Source organism: Haliotis rufescens, unplaced genomic scaffold (assembly GCF_023055435.1).
Source record: "Haliotis rufescens isolate VD_foot unplaced genomic scaffold, xgHalRufe1.0.p SCAF_1, whole genome shotgun sequence".
NCBI classification, from domain to species: Eukaryota; Metazoa; Mollusca; class Gastropoda; order Lepetellida; family Haliotidae; genus Haliotis; species Haliotis rufescens.
In genome coordinates, this window is record NW_025963779.1 from 37,827,275 (window position 1) to 37,846,310 (window position 19,036).

The following is a 19,036-nucleotide window of genomic DNA, read 5'->3' on the forward strand; positions in this document are numbered from 1 at the left end:
CTCTGTGTTACAGGGCTGCAGGCTATTCTGGAGTGTCTGTATGCAGGCCGAATGCTAAACCCATCCATCTCTATGTTGCAGGGCTGCAGGCTATTCTGGAGTGTCTGTATACTGGCCGAATACTAAACCGATCCATCTCTGTGTTGCAGGGCTGCAGGCTATTCTGGAGAGTCTGTATGTAGGCCGAATGCTAAGTCATCCATCTCCGTGTTGCAGGGCTGCAGGCTATTCTGGAGTGTCTGTATGCAGGCCGAATGCTAAACCCATCCATCTCTGTGTTGCAGGGCTGCAGGCTATTCTGAAGTGTCTGTATGCAGGCCGAATGCTAAACCGATCCATCTCCGTGTTGCAGGGCTGCAGGCTATTCTGGAGTGTCTGTATACTGGCCGAATGCTAAACCAATCCATCTCTGTGTTGCAGGGCTGCAGGCTATTCTGGAGTGTCTGTATGCAGGCCGAATGCTAAACCCATCCATCTCTGTGTTGCAGGGCTGCAGGCTATTCTGGAGTGTCTGTATGCAGGCCGAATACTAAACCGATCCATCTCCTAGTTGCAGGGCTGCAGGCTATTCTGGAGTGTCTGTATGCAGGCCGAATGCTAAACCCATCCATCTCTGTGTTGCAGAGCTGCAGGCTATTCTGGAGTGTCTGTATGCAGGCCGAATGCTAAACCCATCTACTCTGTGTTGCAGGGCTGCAGGCTATTCTGGAGTGTCTGTATGCAGGCCGAATGCTAAACCCATCCATCTCTGTGTTGCAGGGCTGCAGGCTATTCTGGAGTGTCTGTATGCAGGCCGAATGCTAAACCCATCCATCTCTATGTTGCAGGGCTGCAGGCTATTCTGGAGTGTCTGTATACTGGCCGAATACTAAACCGATCCATCTCTGTGTTGCAGGGCTGCAGGCTATTCTGGAGAGTCTGTATGTAGGCCGAATGCTAAGTCATCCATCTCTGTGTTGCAGGGCTGCAGGCTATTCTGGAGTGTCTGTATGCAGACCGAATGCTAAACCCATCCATCTCTGTGTTGCAGGGCTGCAGGCTATTCTGGAGTGTCTGTATGCAGGCCGAATGCTAAACCCATCCATCTCTGTGTTGCAGGGCTGCAGGCTATTCTGGAGAGTCTGTATGCAGGCCGAATGCTAAACCCATCCATCTCTGTGTTGCAGCGCTGCAGGCTATTCTGGAGTGTCTGTATGCAGGCCGAATACTAAACCGATCCATCTCCTAGTTGCAGGGCTGCAGGCTATTCTGGAGTGTCTGTATGCAGGCCGAATGCTAAACCCATCCATCTCTGTGTTGCAGGGCTGCAGGCTATTCTGGAGTGTCTGTATGCAGGCCGAATGCTAAACCCATCTACTCTGTGTTGCAGGGCTGCAGGCTATTCTGGAGTGTCTGTATGCAGGCCGAATGCTAAACCCATCCATCTCTGTGTTGCAGGGCTGCAGGCTATTCTGGAGTGTCTGTATGCAGGCCGAATGCTAAACCCATCCATCTCTATGTTGCAGGGCTGCAGGCTATTCTGGAGTGTCTGTATACTGGCCGAATACTAAACCGATCCATCTCTGTGTTGCAGGGCTGCAGGCTATTCTGGAGAGTCTGTATGTAGGCCGAATGCTAAGTCACCCATCTCTGTGTTGCAGGGCTGCAGGCTATTCTGGAGTGTCTGTATGCAGACCGAATGCTAAACCCATCCATCTCTGTGTTGCAGGGCTGCAGGCTATTCTGGAGTGTCTGTATACAGGCCGAATGCTAAACCCATCCATCTCTGTGTTACAGGGCTGCAGGCTATTCTGGAGTGTCTGTATGCAGGCCGAATGCTAAACTCACCCATCTCTGTGTTGCAGGGCTGCAGGGCTGCAGGGCTGCAGGCTATTCTGGAGTGTCTATATACAGACCGAATGCTAAACCCATCCATCTCTGTGTTGCAGGGCTGCAGGCTATTCTGGAGTGTCTGTATGCAGGCCGAATACTAAACCCATCCATCTCTGTGTTGCAGGGCTGCAGGCTATTCTGGAGTGTCTGTATACAGGCCGAATGCTAAACCCATCCATCTCTGTGTTACAGGGCTGCAGGCTATTCTGGGGTGTCTGTATGCAGGCCGAATACTAAACCCATCCATCTCTGTGCTGCAGGGCTGCGGGCTGCAGGCTATTCTGGAGTGTCTGTATGCAGTCCGAATGCTAAACTCACCCATCTCTGTGTTGCAGGGCTGCAGGGCTGCAGGGCTGCAGGCTATTCTGGAGTGTCTATATACAGACCGAATGCTAAACCCATCCATCTCTGTGTTGCAGGGCTGCAGGCTATTCTGGAGTGTCTGTATGCAGGCCGAATACTAAATCCATCCATCTCTGTGTTGCAGGGCTGCAGGCTATTCTGGAGTGTCTGTATACAGGCCGAATGCTAAACCCATCCATCTCTGTGTTGCAGGGCTGCAGGCTATTCTGGAGAGTCTGTATGCAGGCCGAATGCTAAACCCATCCATCTCTGTGTTGCAGGGCTGCAGGCTATTCTGGAGTGTCTGTATACAGGCCGAATGCTAAACCCATCCATCTCTGTGTTACAGGGCTGCAGGCTATTCTGGAGTGTCTGTATGCAGGCCGAATACTAAACCCATCCATCTCTGTGCTGCAGGGCTGCGGGCTGCAGGCTATTCTGGAGTGTCTGTATGCAGTCCGAATGCTAAACTCACCCATCTCTGTGTTGCAGGGCTGCAGGGCTGCAGGCTATTCTGGAGTGTCTATATACAGACCGAATGCTAAACCCATCCATCTCTGTGTTGCAGGGCTGCAGGCTATTCTGGAGTGTCTGTATGCAGGCCGAATACTAAACCCATCCATCTCTGTGTTGCAGGGCTGCAGGCTATTCTGGAGTGTCTGTATACAGGCCGAATGCTAAACCCATCCATCTCTGTGTTGCAGGGCTGCAGGCTATTCTGGAGTGTCTGTATGCAGGCCGAATGCTAAACCCATCCATCTCTGTGTTGCAGGGCTGCAGGCTATTCTGGAGAGTCTGTATGCAGGCCGAATGCTTAACCCATCCATCTCCGTGTTGCAGGGCTGCAGGCTATTTTGGAGTGTCTGTATACAGGCCGACTGCAGCTGTCTGACGTGACCGTCCGTGACATACTGGCAGCAGCATCAGTTCTGGGGTTTCTCGGCATCCACGAAGCGTGTGAGGAATACCTCAGCGACCATCTCAATGTGGACAACTGTCTGTCACTCCTGGACTTAGCGGTCACCCACGTCCTTGATCGTCTGGTTGAAATGGCGTCAGCTATGGCAGCCAGCAACTTTGAAACAGTTTCCAGGAAAGCAGAATTTAAGTCAATGCCAGTAGAACAACTGATATGTCTGTTGACCCGTGATGATCTCGTCACCAGAAGCGAGGTGTACGTATTCCATTGTGTGTTGGAATGGATCGAGGTGGATCGGCAGCGCCGGCTGGAATTCGCCTTCGACCTACTGAAGACAGTCCGCCTCCCTCTTCTGTCTCCATCTGAGATCGTGGATAGAGTCGAGTCTGTTACCTTCTTGATGGACATCCCAGATTGCCAGAAGCTTGTGAAGGATGCCCTCCATTACCATTGTATGCCGGCACGCCAGACGCTGCTGCAGGTAGGACGCCTTTCAGAGACACTACTGTCTTGCATATGATCGGTCCTAGCAATAGAAATCCGTGCACAGGAGCTACACTGGAGTAGGATCAGCCTCATAAAACAGGAAATCTTGTACAGGCTAATCTGATTCAGGTCGATCCTATTAGGCATGAGCTGGCAATGTTAATGCGATGAGCTCTATGTTAATAACTAAAGTAATTCAAGACATGTGTTTGCACTAGGGCTGGGACGAGTCGAAATTCACTACCCGGATATCCGACCCCCTATTACCCGACCATACCCGGGTACCCAATGCAGGTCTCAAGAGTTGGGAACAAAATGTCTGATTGGGAATTGTTTTACCGCAGCCCTGACTAAAACTACTTACATACATGTATCAAACGATCAGACCATGCGTACACGGAAGTTGACTGAAGCGTTATCATTTACAAGTCAAAAGGAATGTGTGTATCGTCAGAAAGAAATGCGAACATTAGCGACTTGTAGTGTAACCACTGAGCTATAGTGAGTTTTTGTCATGGAACAATGTATCACATGACTAACTATGGATCCGGGTAGTCCTGGGGGTACCCGGGTCCTACTCAGGACCCACCTGATCCGAGTGCCCGAGTTACATTATACAAGACGAAACCCAGAAGCTATAATCAGGGAATAGTTCAGACAGTGACGTATGAGTAGGACTCATCTTCTACAACTTCATTATGTATACAAATAGCGAATGCAGTTAAGAAACATTGTAGCCATAATTAAATATTATATCTACAATGATCGACAAATATAGAAAAATGTTCAATACTCAAAAATCATATTTTACGTGGTTGAACAAACATTTTCTTTCTTTCTTGCAATAAGTCATGTAGCTAAATCTGGATTTAAATGTCAATCATACGCTGTTCAGAAAGAGGATTCAACTGTCAGGCTCATAGACCAGGCGTCTTTGATATTACATAGACATTTGTAGGCACCATCATGACATTAGTGCGCTAAAAGAGAGGTAGGTTTCTAAATATAGCTTGTCCTCTAGATTTACTGAATTTTTCACCTTTACTCTCAAATCGACTGATTTACGAAACTGAAATTTTGTGTATGAACTCGGAAATAGTGTCTCTCAAAATGCTCATCGAATTCTGAATTTTGAACATGGCCACCTTAGCAATTACTTGTGAAATGAACTGTTCTTATACTTTACTTAATGCAATTAGTTTGTTGATTTACTAAAGGGAGTTATCTCCAAAAGATGAACTACATTGCAAAGTTAATTGTTCCCAAAATGAAACAAAAATGACGTTATAACCAGGGACTTGGAACGTTTGGTCTGAAAAACATTGGCATTGACATTATAACCAAGGAGAACTGTATTACTGAGGGACTTATCCCAATAAACCCAATATATCCCATTTTATACATCTAAAGCAGCAAACATTAAAATAATCAATTTTAAAAGGTAGTCCTTGCTGTAACAGGAGAGGATGGAATGGTCCACCGGAATTATATAATCGCAAGGATGTATACGGTCACATAATAACTATGGAATAAGACAAATATATTGTTTAACATCCTGACTTTTAACACACAACCTGTCATGACAGTGTTCTTCTAATTGCTGCTGTGAAATAGATACATTCCCTTGGGCGCGGAAGGCCATGGTGATAAGATAGGGTGGAGTTACATTTGTCAGGGCAGGGTAGAAGGGTCATAGCTGTTCAGTTTCAGTAAGTGTTTGTAACATCAGTGAGCTCCCAACCGGAACGTTTCTTAACTGTCCTTACAAACACAGGTACGCACAAACCATAACGTTTGTGAGCACTCAACATAATGTGCATGCACAGGCGGTTTCCCCTATTTATAAATGTGTTTCATCTCCGTGTGACTGCATGCATAGGGTACATGCATGTATGATGCACATTATGCATGATGCATGCACGAGACGCATGTAAGAGTTTCGCGTGACGTGAATACATGCAATGGAAATTGACATGTCTTCACATGCCGTTTAAGTTTATCCTGCACAGGGTATTGTTTGCACACGATGGGAATTACACGAAGCAAGGTTTGTCGCCAGGGCTTATACACGACATGACCTAGCAAAACGTCTCGGGTTGGAACAAGGGTTGCCTTGGTGACACCCCCGCACAGAGCGAAGGTCGGGTCCGTGTGAGGTGCTCCCTGTGACAATGATGTAGTTGCCCGCCCGCCCACGCCCGTCTCAGGAGCACCACGCTAGCTTGTTCACATGTCCTGGCTGCATGATTGCTGCCGAGGTCTCTGTGCGAGTTTATACTCAGTGTCTATAATAAGTGTGCATAGTGACACAAGGGAACCTGAGGCAGCAGCATTGGATTCTCCCTGCAACGTGCGTTTTTTCTGACAGAGCTGAAGAGCTCCACTGACGTCTCTGTCTTGGGGTGTTTTCTGACAGGGCTGAAGAGTTCCACTGACATATCTGTCTTGGGTTGTTTTCTGATAGAGCTGAAGAGTTCCACTGACATCTCTGTCTTGGGGTGTTTTCTGACAGAGCTGAAGAGTTCCACTGACGTCTCTGTCTTGGGTTGTTTTCTGACAGAGCTGAAGAGCTCCACTGACATATCTGTCTTGGGGTGTTTTCTGACAGAGCTTACGAGATCCACTGACGTCTCTGTCTTGGGTTGTTTTCTGACAGAGCTGAAGAGTTCCACTGACGTCTCTGTCTTGGGTTGTTTTCTGACAGAGCTGAAGAGCTCCACTGACGTCTCTGTCTTGGGTTGTTTTCTGACAGAGCTGAAGAGCTCCACTGACGTCTCTGTCTTGGGTTGTTTTCTGACAGAGCTGAAGAGCTCCACTGACGTCTCTGTCTTGGGTTGTTTTCTGACAGAGCTGAAGAGCTCCACTGACGTCTCTGTCTTGGGTTGTTTTCTGACAGAGCTGACGAGATCCACTGACGTCTCTGTCTTGGGGTGTTTTCTGACAGAGCTGAAGAGTTCCACTGACATCTCTGTCTTGGGTTGTTTTCTGACAGGGCTGAAGAGTTCCACTGACGTCTCTGTCTTGGGGTGTTTTCTGACAGAGCTGAAGAGTTCCACTGACATCTCTGTCTTGGGTTGTTTTCTGACAGAGCTGAAGAGCTCCACTGACATATCTGTCTTGGGTTGTTTTCTGACAGAGCTTACGAGATCCACTGACGTCTCTGTCTTGGGGTGTTTTCTGACAGAGCTGAAGAGCTCCACTGACATCTTTGTCTTGAGGTGTTTTCTGACAGGGCTGAAGAGTTCCACTGACGTCTCTGTCTTGGGGTGTTTTCTGACAGGGCTGAGGTTCCACTGACGTCTCTGTCTTGGGTTGTTTTCTGACAGAGCTGAAGAGTTCCACTGACGTCTCTGTCTTGGGGTGTTTTCTGTCAGAGCTGAAGAGTTCCACTGACGTCTCTGTCTTAGGGTGTTTTCTGACAGAGCTGACGAGATCCACTGACATCTCTGTCTTGGGGTGTTTTCTGACAGAGCTGAAGAGTTCCACTGACATCTCTGTCTTGGGTTGTTTTCTGACAGAGCTGAAGAGTTCCACTGACATATCTGTCTTGGGTTGTTTTCTGACAGAGCTTACGAGATCCACTGACGTCTCTGTCTTGGGGTGTTTTCTGACAGCTGAAGAGTTCCACTGACATCTCTGTCTTGGGTTGTTTTCTGATAGAGCTGAAGAGTTCCACTGACGTCTCTGTCTTGGGGTGTTTTCTGACAGAGCTGAAGAGTTCCACTGACGTCTCTGTCTTGGGGTGTTTTCTGACAGAGCTGAAGAGTTCCACTGACATCTCTGTCTTGGGTTTTTTTCTGACAGAGCTGAAGAGCTCCACTGACATATCTGTCTTGGGGTGTTTTCTGACAGAGCTGAAGAGTTCCACTGACGTCTCTGTCTTGGGGTGTTTTCTGACAGAGCTGAAGAGTTCCACTGACATCTCTGTCTTGAGGTGTTTTCTGACAGAGCTGAAGAGTTCCACTGACGTCTCTGTCTTGGGGTGTTTTCTGACAGAGCTGAAGAGTTCCACTGACATATCTGTCTTGGGTTGTTTTCTGACAGAGCTGAAGAGCTCCACTGACATATCTGTCTTGGGTTGTTTTCTGACAGAGCTTACGAGATCCACTGACGTCTCTGTCTTGGGGTGTTTTCTGACAGAGCTGAAGAGCTCCACTGACATCTTTGTCTTGAGGTGTTTTCTGACAGAGCTGAAGAGCTCCACTGACATCTTTGTCTTGAGGTGTTTTCTGACAGGGCTGAAGAGTTCCACTGACGTCTCTGTCTTTGGGTGTTTTCTGACAGGGCTGAGGTTCCACTGACGTCTCTGTCTTGGGTTGTTTTCTGACAGAGCTGAAGAGTTCCACTGACATCTCTGTCTTGGGTTGTTTTCTGACAGAGCTGAAGAGTTCCACTGACGTCTCTGTCTTTGGGTGTTTTCTGACAGAGCTGACGAGATCCACTGACATCTCTGTCTTGGGGTGTTTTCTGACAGAGCTGAAGAGTTCCACTGACATATCTGTCTTGGGGTGTTTTCTGACAGAGCTTACGAGTTCCACTGACGTCTCTGTCTTGGGGTGTTTTCTGACAGGGCTGAGGTTCCACTGACATCTCTGTCTTGGGTTGTTTTCTGACAGAGCTGAAGAGTTCCACTGACATATCTGTCTTGGGGTGTTTTCTGACAGAGCTGAAGAGATCCACTGACGTCTCTGTCTTAGGGTGTTTTCTGACAGAGCTGACGAGATCCACTGACATCTCTGTCTTGGGGTGTTTTCTGACAGAGCTGAAGAGTTCCACTGACATCTCTGTCTTGGGTTGTTTTCTGACAGAGCTGAAGAGTTCCACTGACATATCTGTCTTGGGTTGTTTTCTGACAGAGCTTACGAGATCCACTGACGTCTCTGTCTTGGGGTGTTTTCTGACAGCTGAAGAGTTCCACTGACATCTCTGTCTTGGGTTGTTTTCTGATAGAGCTGAAGAGTTCCACTGACGTCTCTGTCTTGGGGTGTTTTCTGACAGAGCTGAAGAGTTCCACTGACGTCTCTGTCTTGGGGTGTTTTCTGACAGAGCTGAAGAGTTCCACTGACATCTCTGTCTTGGGGTTTTTTCTGACAGAGCTGAAGAGCTCCACTGACATATCTGTCTTGGGGTGTTTTCTGACAGAGCTGAAGAGTTCCACTGACGTCTCTGTCTTGAGGTGTTTTCTGATAGAGCTGAAGAGTTCCACTGACATCTCTGTCTTGGGGTGTTTTCTGATAGAGCTGAAGAGTTCCACTGACGTCTCTGTCTTGAGGTGTTTTCTGATAGAGCTGAAGAGTTCCACTGACATCTCTGTCTTGGGGTGTTTTCTGATAGAGCTGAAGAGCTCCACTGACATCTCTGTCTTGGGGTGTTTTCTGACAGAGCTGAAGAGTTCCACTGACGTCTCTGTCTTGGGGTTTTTTCTGACAGAGCTGAAGAGTTCCACTGACGTCTCTGTCTTGGGGTGTTTTCTGACAGAGCTGAAGAGTTCCACTGACATCTCTGTCTTGAGGTGTTTTCTGACAGAGCTGAAGAGTTCCACTGACGTCTCTGTCTTGGGGTGTTTTCTGACAGAGCTGAAGAGTTCCACTGACATATCTGTCTTGGGTTGTTTTCTGACAGAGCTGAAGAGCTCCACTGACATATCTGTCTTGGGTTGTTTTCTGACAGAGCTTACGAGATCCACTGACGTCTCTGTCTTGGGGTGTTTTCTGACAGAGCTGAAGAGCTCCACTGACATCTTTGTCTTGAGGTGTTTTCTGACAGGGCTGAAGAGTTCCACTGACGTCTCTGTCTTTGGGTGTTTTCTGACAGGGCTGAGGTTCCACTGACGTCTCTGTCTTGGGTTGTTTTCTGACAGAGCTGAAGAGTTCCACTGACATCTCTGTCTTGGGTTGTTTTCTGACAGAGCTGAAGAGTTCCACTGACGTCTCTGTCTTAGGGTGTTTTCTGACAGAGCTGACGAGATCCACTGACATCTCTGTCTTGGGGTGTTTTCTGACAGAGCTGAAGAGTTCCACTGACATATCTGTCTTGGGGTGTTTTCTGACAGAGCTTACGAGATCCACTGACGTCTCTGTCTTGGGGTGTTTTCTGACAGCTGAAGAGTTCCACTGACATCTCTGTCTTGGGTTGTTTTCTGATAGAGCTGAAGAGTTCCACTGACATCTCTGTCTTGGGTTGTTTTCTGACAGAGCTGAAGAGTTCCACTGACATCTCTGTCTTGGGGTGTTTTCTGACAGAGCTGAAGAGTTCCACTGACGTCTCTGTCTTGGGGTGTTTTCTGACAGAGCTGAAGAGCTCCACTGACATCTTTGTCTTGAGGTGTTTTCTGACAGGGCTGAAGAGTTCCACTGACGTCTCTGTCTTGGGGTGTTTTCTGACAGGGCTGAGGTTCCACTGACGTCTCTGTCTTGGGTTGTTTTCTGACAGAGCTGAAGAGTTCCACTGACGTCTCTGTCTTGGGGTGTTTTCTGACAGAGCTGAAGAGCTCCACTGACGTCTCTGTCTTGGGTTGTTTTCTGACAGAGCTGAAGAGTTCCACTGACGTCTCTGTCTTGGGGTGTTTTCTGACAGAGCTGAAGAGTTCCACTGACATCTCTGTCTTGGGTTGTTTTCTGACAGAGCTGAAGAGTTCCACTGACATCTCTGTCTTGGGGTGTTTTCTGACAGAGCTGAAGAGCTCCACTGACATATCTGTCTTGGGTTGTTTTCTGACAGAGCTGAAGAGTTCCACTGACATCTCTGTCTTGGGTTGTTTTCTGACAGAGCTGAAGAGTTCCACTGACATCTCTGTCTTGGGGTGTTTTCTGACAGAGCTGAAGAGTTCCACTGACATCTCTGTCTTGGGGTGTTTTCTGACAGAGCTGAAGAGCTCCACTGACATCTCTGTCTTGGGGTGTTTTCTGACAGAGCTGATCGAAGAGCTCCACTGACGTCTCTGTCTTGGGGTGTTTTCTGACAGAGCTGAAGAGTTCCACTGACATCTCTGTCTTGGGGTGTTTTCTGACAGAGCTGAAGAGTTCCACTGACGTCTCTGTCTTGGGGTGTTTTCTGACAGAGCTGAAGAGCTCCACTGACATCTTTGTCTTGAGGTGTTTTCTGACAGGGCTGAAGAGTTCCACTGACGTCTCTGTCTTGAGGTGTTTTCTGACAGGGCTGAGGTTCCACTGACGTCTCTGTCTTGGGTTGTTTTCTGACAGAGCTGAAGAGTTCCACTGACGTCTCTGTCTTGGGTTGTTTTCTGACAGAGCTGAAGAGTTCCACTGACATCTCTGTCTTGGGGTGTTTTCTGACAGAGCTGAAGAGTTCCACTGACGTCTCTGTCTTGGGGTGTTTTCTGACAGAGCTGAAGAGTTCCACTGACATCTCTGTCTTGAGGTGTTTTCTGACAGAGCTGAAGAGTTCCACTGACGTCTCTGTCTTGGGGTGTTTTCTGACAGAGCTGACGAGATCCACTGACATCTCTGTCTTGAGGTGTTTTCTGACAGAGCTGAAGAGTTCCACTGACGTCTCTGTCTTGGGGTGTTTTCTGACAGAGCTGAAGAGTTCCACTGACATCTCTGTCTTGGGTTGTTTTCTGACAGAGCTGAAGAGTTCCACTGACATCTCTGTCTTGGGTTGTTTTCTGACAGAGCTGAAGAGTTCCACTGACATATCTGTCTTGGGTTGTTTTCTGACAGAGCTTACTAGATCCACTGACGTCTCTGTCTTGGGGTGTTTTCTGACAGCTGAAGAGTTCCACTGACATCTCTGTCTTGGGTTGTTTTCTGACAGAGCTGAAGAGCTCCACTGACGTCTCTGTCTTGGGTTGTTTTCTGACAGAGCTGAAGAGCTCCACTGACATCTCTGTCTTGGGTTGTTTTCTGACAGAGCTGAAGAGTTCCACTGACATCTCTGTCTTGGGGTGTTTTCTGACAGAGCTGAAGAGTTCCACTGACGTCTCTGTCTTGGGGTGTTTTCTGACAGAGCTGAAGAGCTCCACTGACATCTTTGTCTTGAGGTGTTTTCTGACAGGGCTGAAGAGTTCCACTGACGTCTCTGTCTTAGGGTGTTTTCTGACAGGGCTGAGGTTCCACTGACGTCTCTGTCTTGGGTTGTTTTCTGACAGAGCTGAAGAGTTCCACTGACGTCTCTGTCTTGGGGTGTTTTCTGACAGAGCTGACGAGATCCACTGACATCTCTGTCTTGGGGTGTTTTCTGACAGACCTGAAGAGTTCCACTGACGTCTCTGTCTTGGGGTGTTTTCTGACAGAGCTGACGAGATCCACTGACGTCTCTGTCTTGGGGTGTTTTCTGACAGAGCTGAAGAGTTCCACTGACGTCTCTGTCTTGGGGTGTTTTCTGACAGAGCTGAAGAGTTCCACTGACATCTCTGTCTTGGGGTGTTTTCTGACAGAGCTGAAGAGCTCCACTGACGTCTCTGTCTTAGGGTGTTTTCTGACAGAGCTGAAGAGTTCCACTGACGTCTCTGTCTTGGGTTGTTTTCTGACAGAGCTGAAGAGTTCCACTGACATCTCTGTCTTAGGGTGTTTTCTGACAGAGCTGAAGAGTTCCACTGACATCTCTGTCTTGGGGTGTTTTCTGACAGAGCTGAAGAGTTCCACTGACATATCTGTCTTGGGTTGTTTTCTGACAGAGCTTACGAGATCCACTGACGTCTCTGTCTTGGGGTCTTTTCTTACAGAGCTGAAGAGCTCCACTGACATCTTTGTCTTGAGGTGTTTTCTGACAGGGCTGAAGAGTTCCACTGACGTCTCTGTCTTGGGGTGTTTTCTGACAGAGCTGAAGAGTTCCACTGACGTCTCTGTCTTGGGGTGTTTTCTGACAGAGCTGAAGAGATCCACTGACATCTCTGTCTTGGGTTGTTTTCTGACAGAGCTTACGAGATCCACTGACGTCTCTGTCTTGGGGTGTTTTCTGACAGCTGAAGAGTTCCACTGACATCTCTGTCTTGGGTTGTTTTCTGATAGAGCTGAAGAGTTCCACTGACATCTCTGTCTTGGGGTGTTTTCTGACAGAGCTGAAGAGATCGACAGACGTCCCTGTCTTGGGGTGTTTTTTGACAGCTGACGAGATCCACAGACGTCTCTGACCCCAGCGTATTATTCTACCTTTCCTTGGCTAGTCCCGATCATATTCGTAACATATCAGTGTTCGCATCCCTTTTTTACACTTTGGTTTACGGTCTTGACAGTGACAGCTCAAGCACCAGGAATCGCGAACATGAGCGTCAACCCGAGTTAATATGCTGATGTTAGAATGCAACCATATCGCCAAATTGTTCTGCCTATCATATGAGGACAATGTCACAGTGACTGTGGGTAGCCTGGTAGTTCAGTGGCTTTCGTTTGAGCATCGATCCACGCAATTGAGATACAGATCCGGGGTAGAATAGGTCTTCAGCAACCCATGCTTGCCGTAAAAGACGACCATGTTTGTCGTGAGAGGCGACTAACGGGATCGGGTAGTCAGGCTCACTGACTTGGTTGATGCATGTCATCGTATCCCAATTACGTGGATCAATGCTCATGATATCAATCACTGGATAGTCTGGTCCAGACTCGATTATTTACAGACCGCCGTCATATAGCTGGAATATTGCTGAGTGCAGCGTTAAACAGCAAACAAACAAACAAACAAACAAAATTGCGATACGATCCCATTACTCGCCTGTTACGACAAGCATGGGTTGCTGAAGACCTGTCGTTTCTCCTAGCTCAGTGATTGAATAGTAAGAGTGATTTTTAGAATTTTCAATCATTAATAACTACCAACTGGTCAGACTGGTACTTTTTTACAAGCACCAGTTAAATATATTCGTTTTGTCACATTGTTTTTGCGTATATTGCGTCTGTTTGTTTGTGTGAAATTAATATGAGGGTTACTTTTTGTATTTTATAAATATAAAATATTTTTGTTGTTAATAGGTGACATTAGCTGGAGCTTGGAATGTAACTTTTTTTGTGTGTCAAGTGATTACGTGGATCAGCCTACGGGATTTACTTTTTGTCTGTTGGATTAAAGTTTCCTTCACAAATAACACTGCATATCCTGTGGATGTTCTCAAACTAAATAAGAATATGATGTCAGCAATGTTGGTGTTGTGCAAGATATAAAGTTTGCAATAGGAAACAGCTGAACTTATAACCGCTCCTTGTCTATACATGTAACAATCTGGATTATGATTAAGCAATGATAGTGTCATCTTGAAACTGTTCTCACTGTTGATGTTGTTAAGAGTTCTTGCCTATTAACTAGATCCACTGGCTAGCACAATAACTGTTAAATATCTGGCTTCTGTTACCGTGATTACGATCACAATGTATGTATTTTTTTACTCTCTGCAAAAGCACATGTTTACCTCTTTATGCATCACTGGCATAACTGAAATGGCAACATAAACAATAAAAATGTTTTCACAGTATGTCCATTACATTTTAAATACTTTAAAATGGCAAGAATCTGAAAAAGGAATAAATTTAAAATGAGTAAGTTCCAGGTCACGAGATACAATGCAGCTTAGCTTATCTTGTCACATCTTCCATTACCATTCCATATGTTCTATCTATATTCTGTACGCCATGTTTTGTAAGGTCACATCTCACTCCCTTCTCCGTCTGTACTGGTCACATATATGTCTCTCCCTTCCCCGTCTGTACAGGCCACATGTCTCTCCCTTCCCCGTCTGTACAGGCCACATGTCTCTCCCTTCCCCGTCTGTACAGGCCACATGTCTCTCTCTTCTCCGTCTGTACAGGTCACATGTCTCTCCCTTCTCCGTCTGTACAGGCCACATGTCTCTCCCTTCCCCGTCTGTACAGGCCACATGTCTCTCCCTTCCCCGTCTGTACAGGCCACATGTCTCTCTCTTCCCCGTCTGTACAGGTCACATGTCTCTCCCTTCTCCGTCTGTACTGGTCACATGTCTCTCCCTTCCCCGTCTGTAGAGGTCACATCTCACTCCCTTCTCCGTCTGTACTGGTCACATATATGTCTCTCCCTTCTCCGTCTGTACTGGTCACATATATGTCTCTCCCTTCTCCGTCTGTACAGGCCACATGTCTCTCTCTTCTCCGTCTGTACAGGTCACATGTCTCTCCCTTCTCTGTCTGTACAGGTCACATACATGTCTCTCCCTTCCCCGTCTGTACTGGTCACATGTCTCTCCCTTCCCCGTCTGTACAGGTCACATCTCACTCCCTTCTCCGTCTGTACTGGTCACATATATGTCTCTCCCTTCTCCGTCTGTACAGGCCACATGTCTCTCTCTTCTCCGTCTGTACAGGCCACATGTCTCTCCCTTCTCCGTCTGTACTGGTCACATGTCTCTCCCTTCCCCGTCTGTACAGGTCACATCTCACTCCCTTATCCGTCTGTACTGGTCACATATATGTCTCTCCCTTCTCCGTCTGTACAGGCCACATGTCTCTCTCTTCTCCGTCTGTACAGGTCACATGTCTCTCCCTTCTCCGTCTGTACAGGTCACATACATGTCTCTCCCTTCCCCGTCTGTACAGGCCGCATGTCTCTCCCTTCCCCGTCTGTACAGGCCACATGTCTCTCTCTTCTCCGTCTGTACAGGTCACATTCATGTCTCTCTCTTCTCCGTCTGTACAGGTCACATGTCTCTCCCTTCTCCGCCTGAACAGGTCACATGTCTCTCCCTTCTCCGTCTGTACAGGCCACATCTCTCTCCCTTCTCCATCTGTACAGGTCACATGTCTCTCCCTTCTCCGTCTGTATAGGTCACATACATGTCTCTCCCTTCTCCGTCTGTACAGGTCACATACATGTCTCTCCCTTCTCCGTCTGTACAGGTCACATACATGTCTCTCCCTTCTCCGTCTGTACAGGCCACAATCTCTCCTTTCTCCGTCTGTACAGGTCACATACATGTCTCTCGCTTCTCCGTCTGTACAGGCCACATGTCTCTCGCTTCTCCGTCTGTACAGGTCACATGTCTCTCGCTTCTCCGTCTGTACAGGCCACTTGTCTCTCCCTTCCCCGTCTGTACAGGTCACATACATGTCTCTCTCTTCTCCATCTGTACAGGTCACATACATGTCTCTCCCTTCTCCGCCTGTACAGGCCACATGTCTCTCTCTTCTCCGTCACATGTCTCTCCCTTCTCCGAGAATGAGAGACACACAGACACACAGATATACACAAACCTAGACACATACACACATACATTTAGAGACATAGAGACACATACACACACAGACACATGCACACACAGACCTAGACAATACCCACACATACCCACACAGACACATACCCACACAGACACATACACACAGACCTAGACACATACACACAAAGAAGCATACACACAGACCTGGACACATACACACAGATACACACAAAGCTAGACACGCACAGGCACATAGACACACATACACAAACACACACATACACAAACCTAGACACATACACGCAAACCTACACACAAACCTACACACAAACACAGACACGTACACACAGCCCTAGACACATACACACAGAGACGCATACACACAGAACTGGACACACACACACACACACACACACACACACACACACACACACACACACACACACACACACACACACACACACACACACACACACACACACACACATACAGACACTCATGCCACAGACCCTCCGGAAGCTTCTGGTTTCTTATTTGACCTGGCTCATTGCGTCTCATCGTGCTATTGAGAACACATTTTTTCGTCCTCCTGGATTGTTTATAGTTGCATGGCTATAATATTTCTTTTATTAATTGTATTCTTATTTTACTGTCATCGGGCGATAAACTTTGTTGGTTGACGACCTATCATCTCGTGTACACCCGACGCGTCTTCCATCTTGACTTGATCCACAAGTAATGCAGGTGAAACATTTATATGTACACTGTAGATATCTAAGTGTCAGAACCAATACCTGCTCTGCAGAAACACATGCCAGCCAACACGTGATCCACATCCGTTCTGCACAGTCAGCAGAAACAAAATCAGAGCTCGAAAGACTTAATTTTAGGAAACAGATAAAAATGGATTTATTGTGATTTAATTGGTTGCCTTATACAAGTTAAGATTGTTATGGGATTCATATATAAGATCGTGTGACAGATGATATGGAGAGTATTACATTCGCTTGCCTTGATAGCAAACGAGTGCCTGCAGTTTTGTATTCGCTAGGGAAATCCCTGGAATCTGAGATGAGTTTCGTTCAATCAGTATGATACACATACTAATGTAATAATCTATGTATCGTGCACTCTTTGTATCTGAAAGGAAAGGGTAGTATCTTCTTGGTGTAGTAACATACATGTCAAACTCTTTTCAGAGGAAGCATGACGTCATAAACAATGGTATTTCATTAAGCCAACAATGCTGCGTTTGTCATTCAACCATGAATTTGGTAAACACTAGATTCAGATTGGTCAGTCAGTAGTATCAAATTACAGTAACCAGCGGTGATTGAAAAAAAGTTGATTTGACGGCCGTATTGCAGGGAAGCTTGTATTCAAAAGTATTCTTGCTCAGTTATTTTTGTTGGCATTTTATAATGATGATAGGTACAGTTATTAGTTACAAATTGTAGAACAGGGCTGCTACAATACATAAAGCTTGTGTGACAAAACGTTTGGGGGCAGAAATCGACTAAGATTTCATTTCATGTTTTAGGAACAGTGAGATTGAAATTTGACGCTTTTTTAGTTCCCTTGTCACAATGAGCGGTATGACGTCATAATAATGATGCGCGGTATTGAATACAAAGCAGGTACGCTGTGGGTTCGGTTCCAAAACAAGTTAGCGCTATCAAATCTAAGGTAACATACTCTTTCTTCTTTCACATTTCTCTCGATGAGTGTGTTGTTCATTGATGGGTATGTCACCTGCTGCATAAGATATTGCATACGATCCAGCAACTAGGAATGGCAATGTATTACTGATACATTCCAACGAATACGTTTCGTGGCTTTTAAAAAAAATATTATTTCACGATTTGTTTTTCGATCACAGATTCAAAACATATTCTTCCTATGAAATATGGAGCATGCCAGCCTGGGGCAATAAGATATTTTCTGTTAATTTCTGAACCACATTTATTTTACGAATATTCCAGTTTGTACTTATTGGTCTGGTCGGTCGTGTCACGTATACTCGCTTACCAGAGTGTCACATTTTCAAGATTTTGGAAGGCCTATTTTATATGTGAAAATATATCCACACTTATAACCCTGTAAGATATCGCAAATCATAAACGATTTATACTTACAACAAATATTAAAAGAAGCCGTCTCACCATAAAGCTGACACAACTCAAATGCAACCAGAAACAAGTCTGTACAAGAAGCATTTCGAAGCTATGCACCATCGTGCCACATAAGTTCGGCTTCCGGCAGGGTACACGATATGAATGTGCGGGGGAATTTTGTGCTCAAGTCACGGTTGATGGCGAGCGTCGTAAATGAGAGTTGCCATCTTCAACGTTCTATCAATTTCTGTTATGAAATATTGATTCTTGACTCACTTGTGTATATATCATACTTGTTCTCGTCGCTATATGGCTGAAATAGAGCCTATGCGACGTTAAATTTTAAGTCACTCTTATGAAATGTTTTTTATTAAAAAGTCAACTAATTCTTAATGATTATTTATGTTATTGTTATACGCATAAACAATAAAATATCCCATTAAACAAACTCAATTTTAGTATTGCACATTTACCATGTTTACCCCTGCAATTTCCTGATAGTAAAGTCAGAGTATTGTCGGAAGCGGCCGCTAAATCTCAGAAATGTGTGCTCCCCAGATTGACCAAGCTGGGAACAAAGCTAACACAGCAACTTATTTCAATGAAAGAAATATACACCAACCCACCTCAGGGTTACATATCTGGTGACATTTACTGTTAGTGTATACGCGACCTTTAATTACATTTGCAGTGTAAGTGCGTGCATATTGCAATTGAGTACATATTCTCATAAATCCTCAAGTTTTTACTGAAGGACAGTATTCTGTCTCAAACATTTCTTTATTTCCGACATTAAAACTCGCAATTGTGTTTCATTTTGACAAGTGTTCAAGGTGATATTTATAACATGGTTTTTTTTCTCATTGCAGACTTCCCGAACCGTTCCCAGAGTTTCAGCTCATAGAGATTGCCTTGTGGTCGTAGGTGGCGCTCCAAGACTCAAGTCAGAACCCGTATGTGATGAAATCTCTGTGCTTGATGACGTCACAGGGTCTTGGGAATTCGTTGCTAGGCTACCAGAGCCGCGCCATCACCACGCAGGTGTGTATATCTGAGATTGAAACGGATGCATGTAATCAGGCATCAAGTTTTCTTCTTCGCATAAAGGGAACCTTTCAGAGTTGAACGTTAAGGATATATTTCGTTTTAATTACATTTTTGTAAACC

The 19,036-nt window shown here is 46.1% G+C and overlaps 1 protein-coding gene across 1 annotated transcript in view; it reads left to right on the forward strand.

Moving 5' to 3' along the window:
• The window catches only part of LOC124135727 (kelch-like protein 20), a 105,713-nt gene that overhangs the window by 4,563 nt on the left and 82,114 nt on the right, over nt 1-19,036 (forward strand). The window contains exons 2-3 of the mRNA XM_046501229.2: nt 3,055-3,614; nt 18,739-18,910. Coding sequence (XP_046357185.2) covers nt 3,055-3,614; nt 18,739-18,910 — 732 coding nt within the window. The remainder of the gene's footprint in view (nt 1-3,054; nt 3,615-18,738; nt 18,911-19,036) is intronic.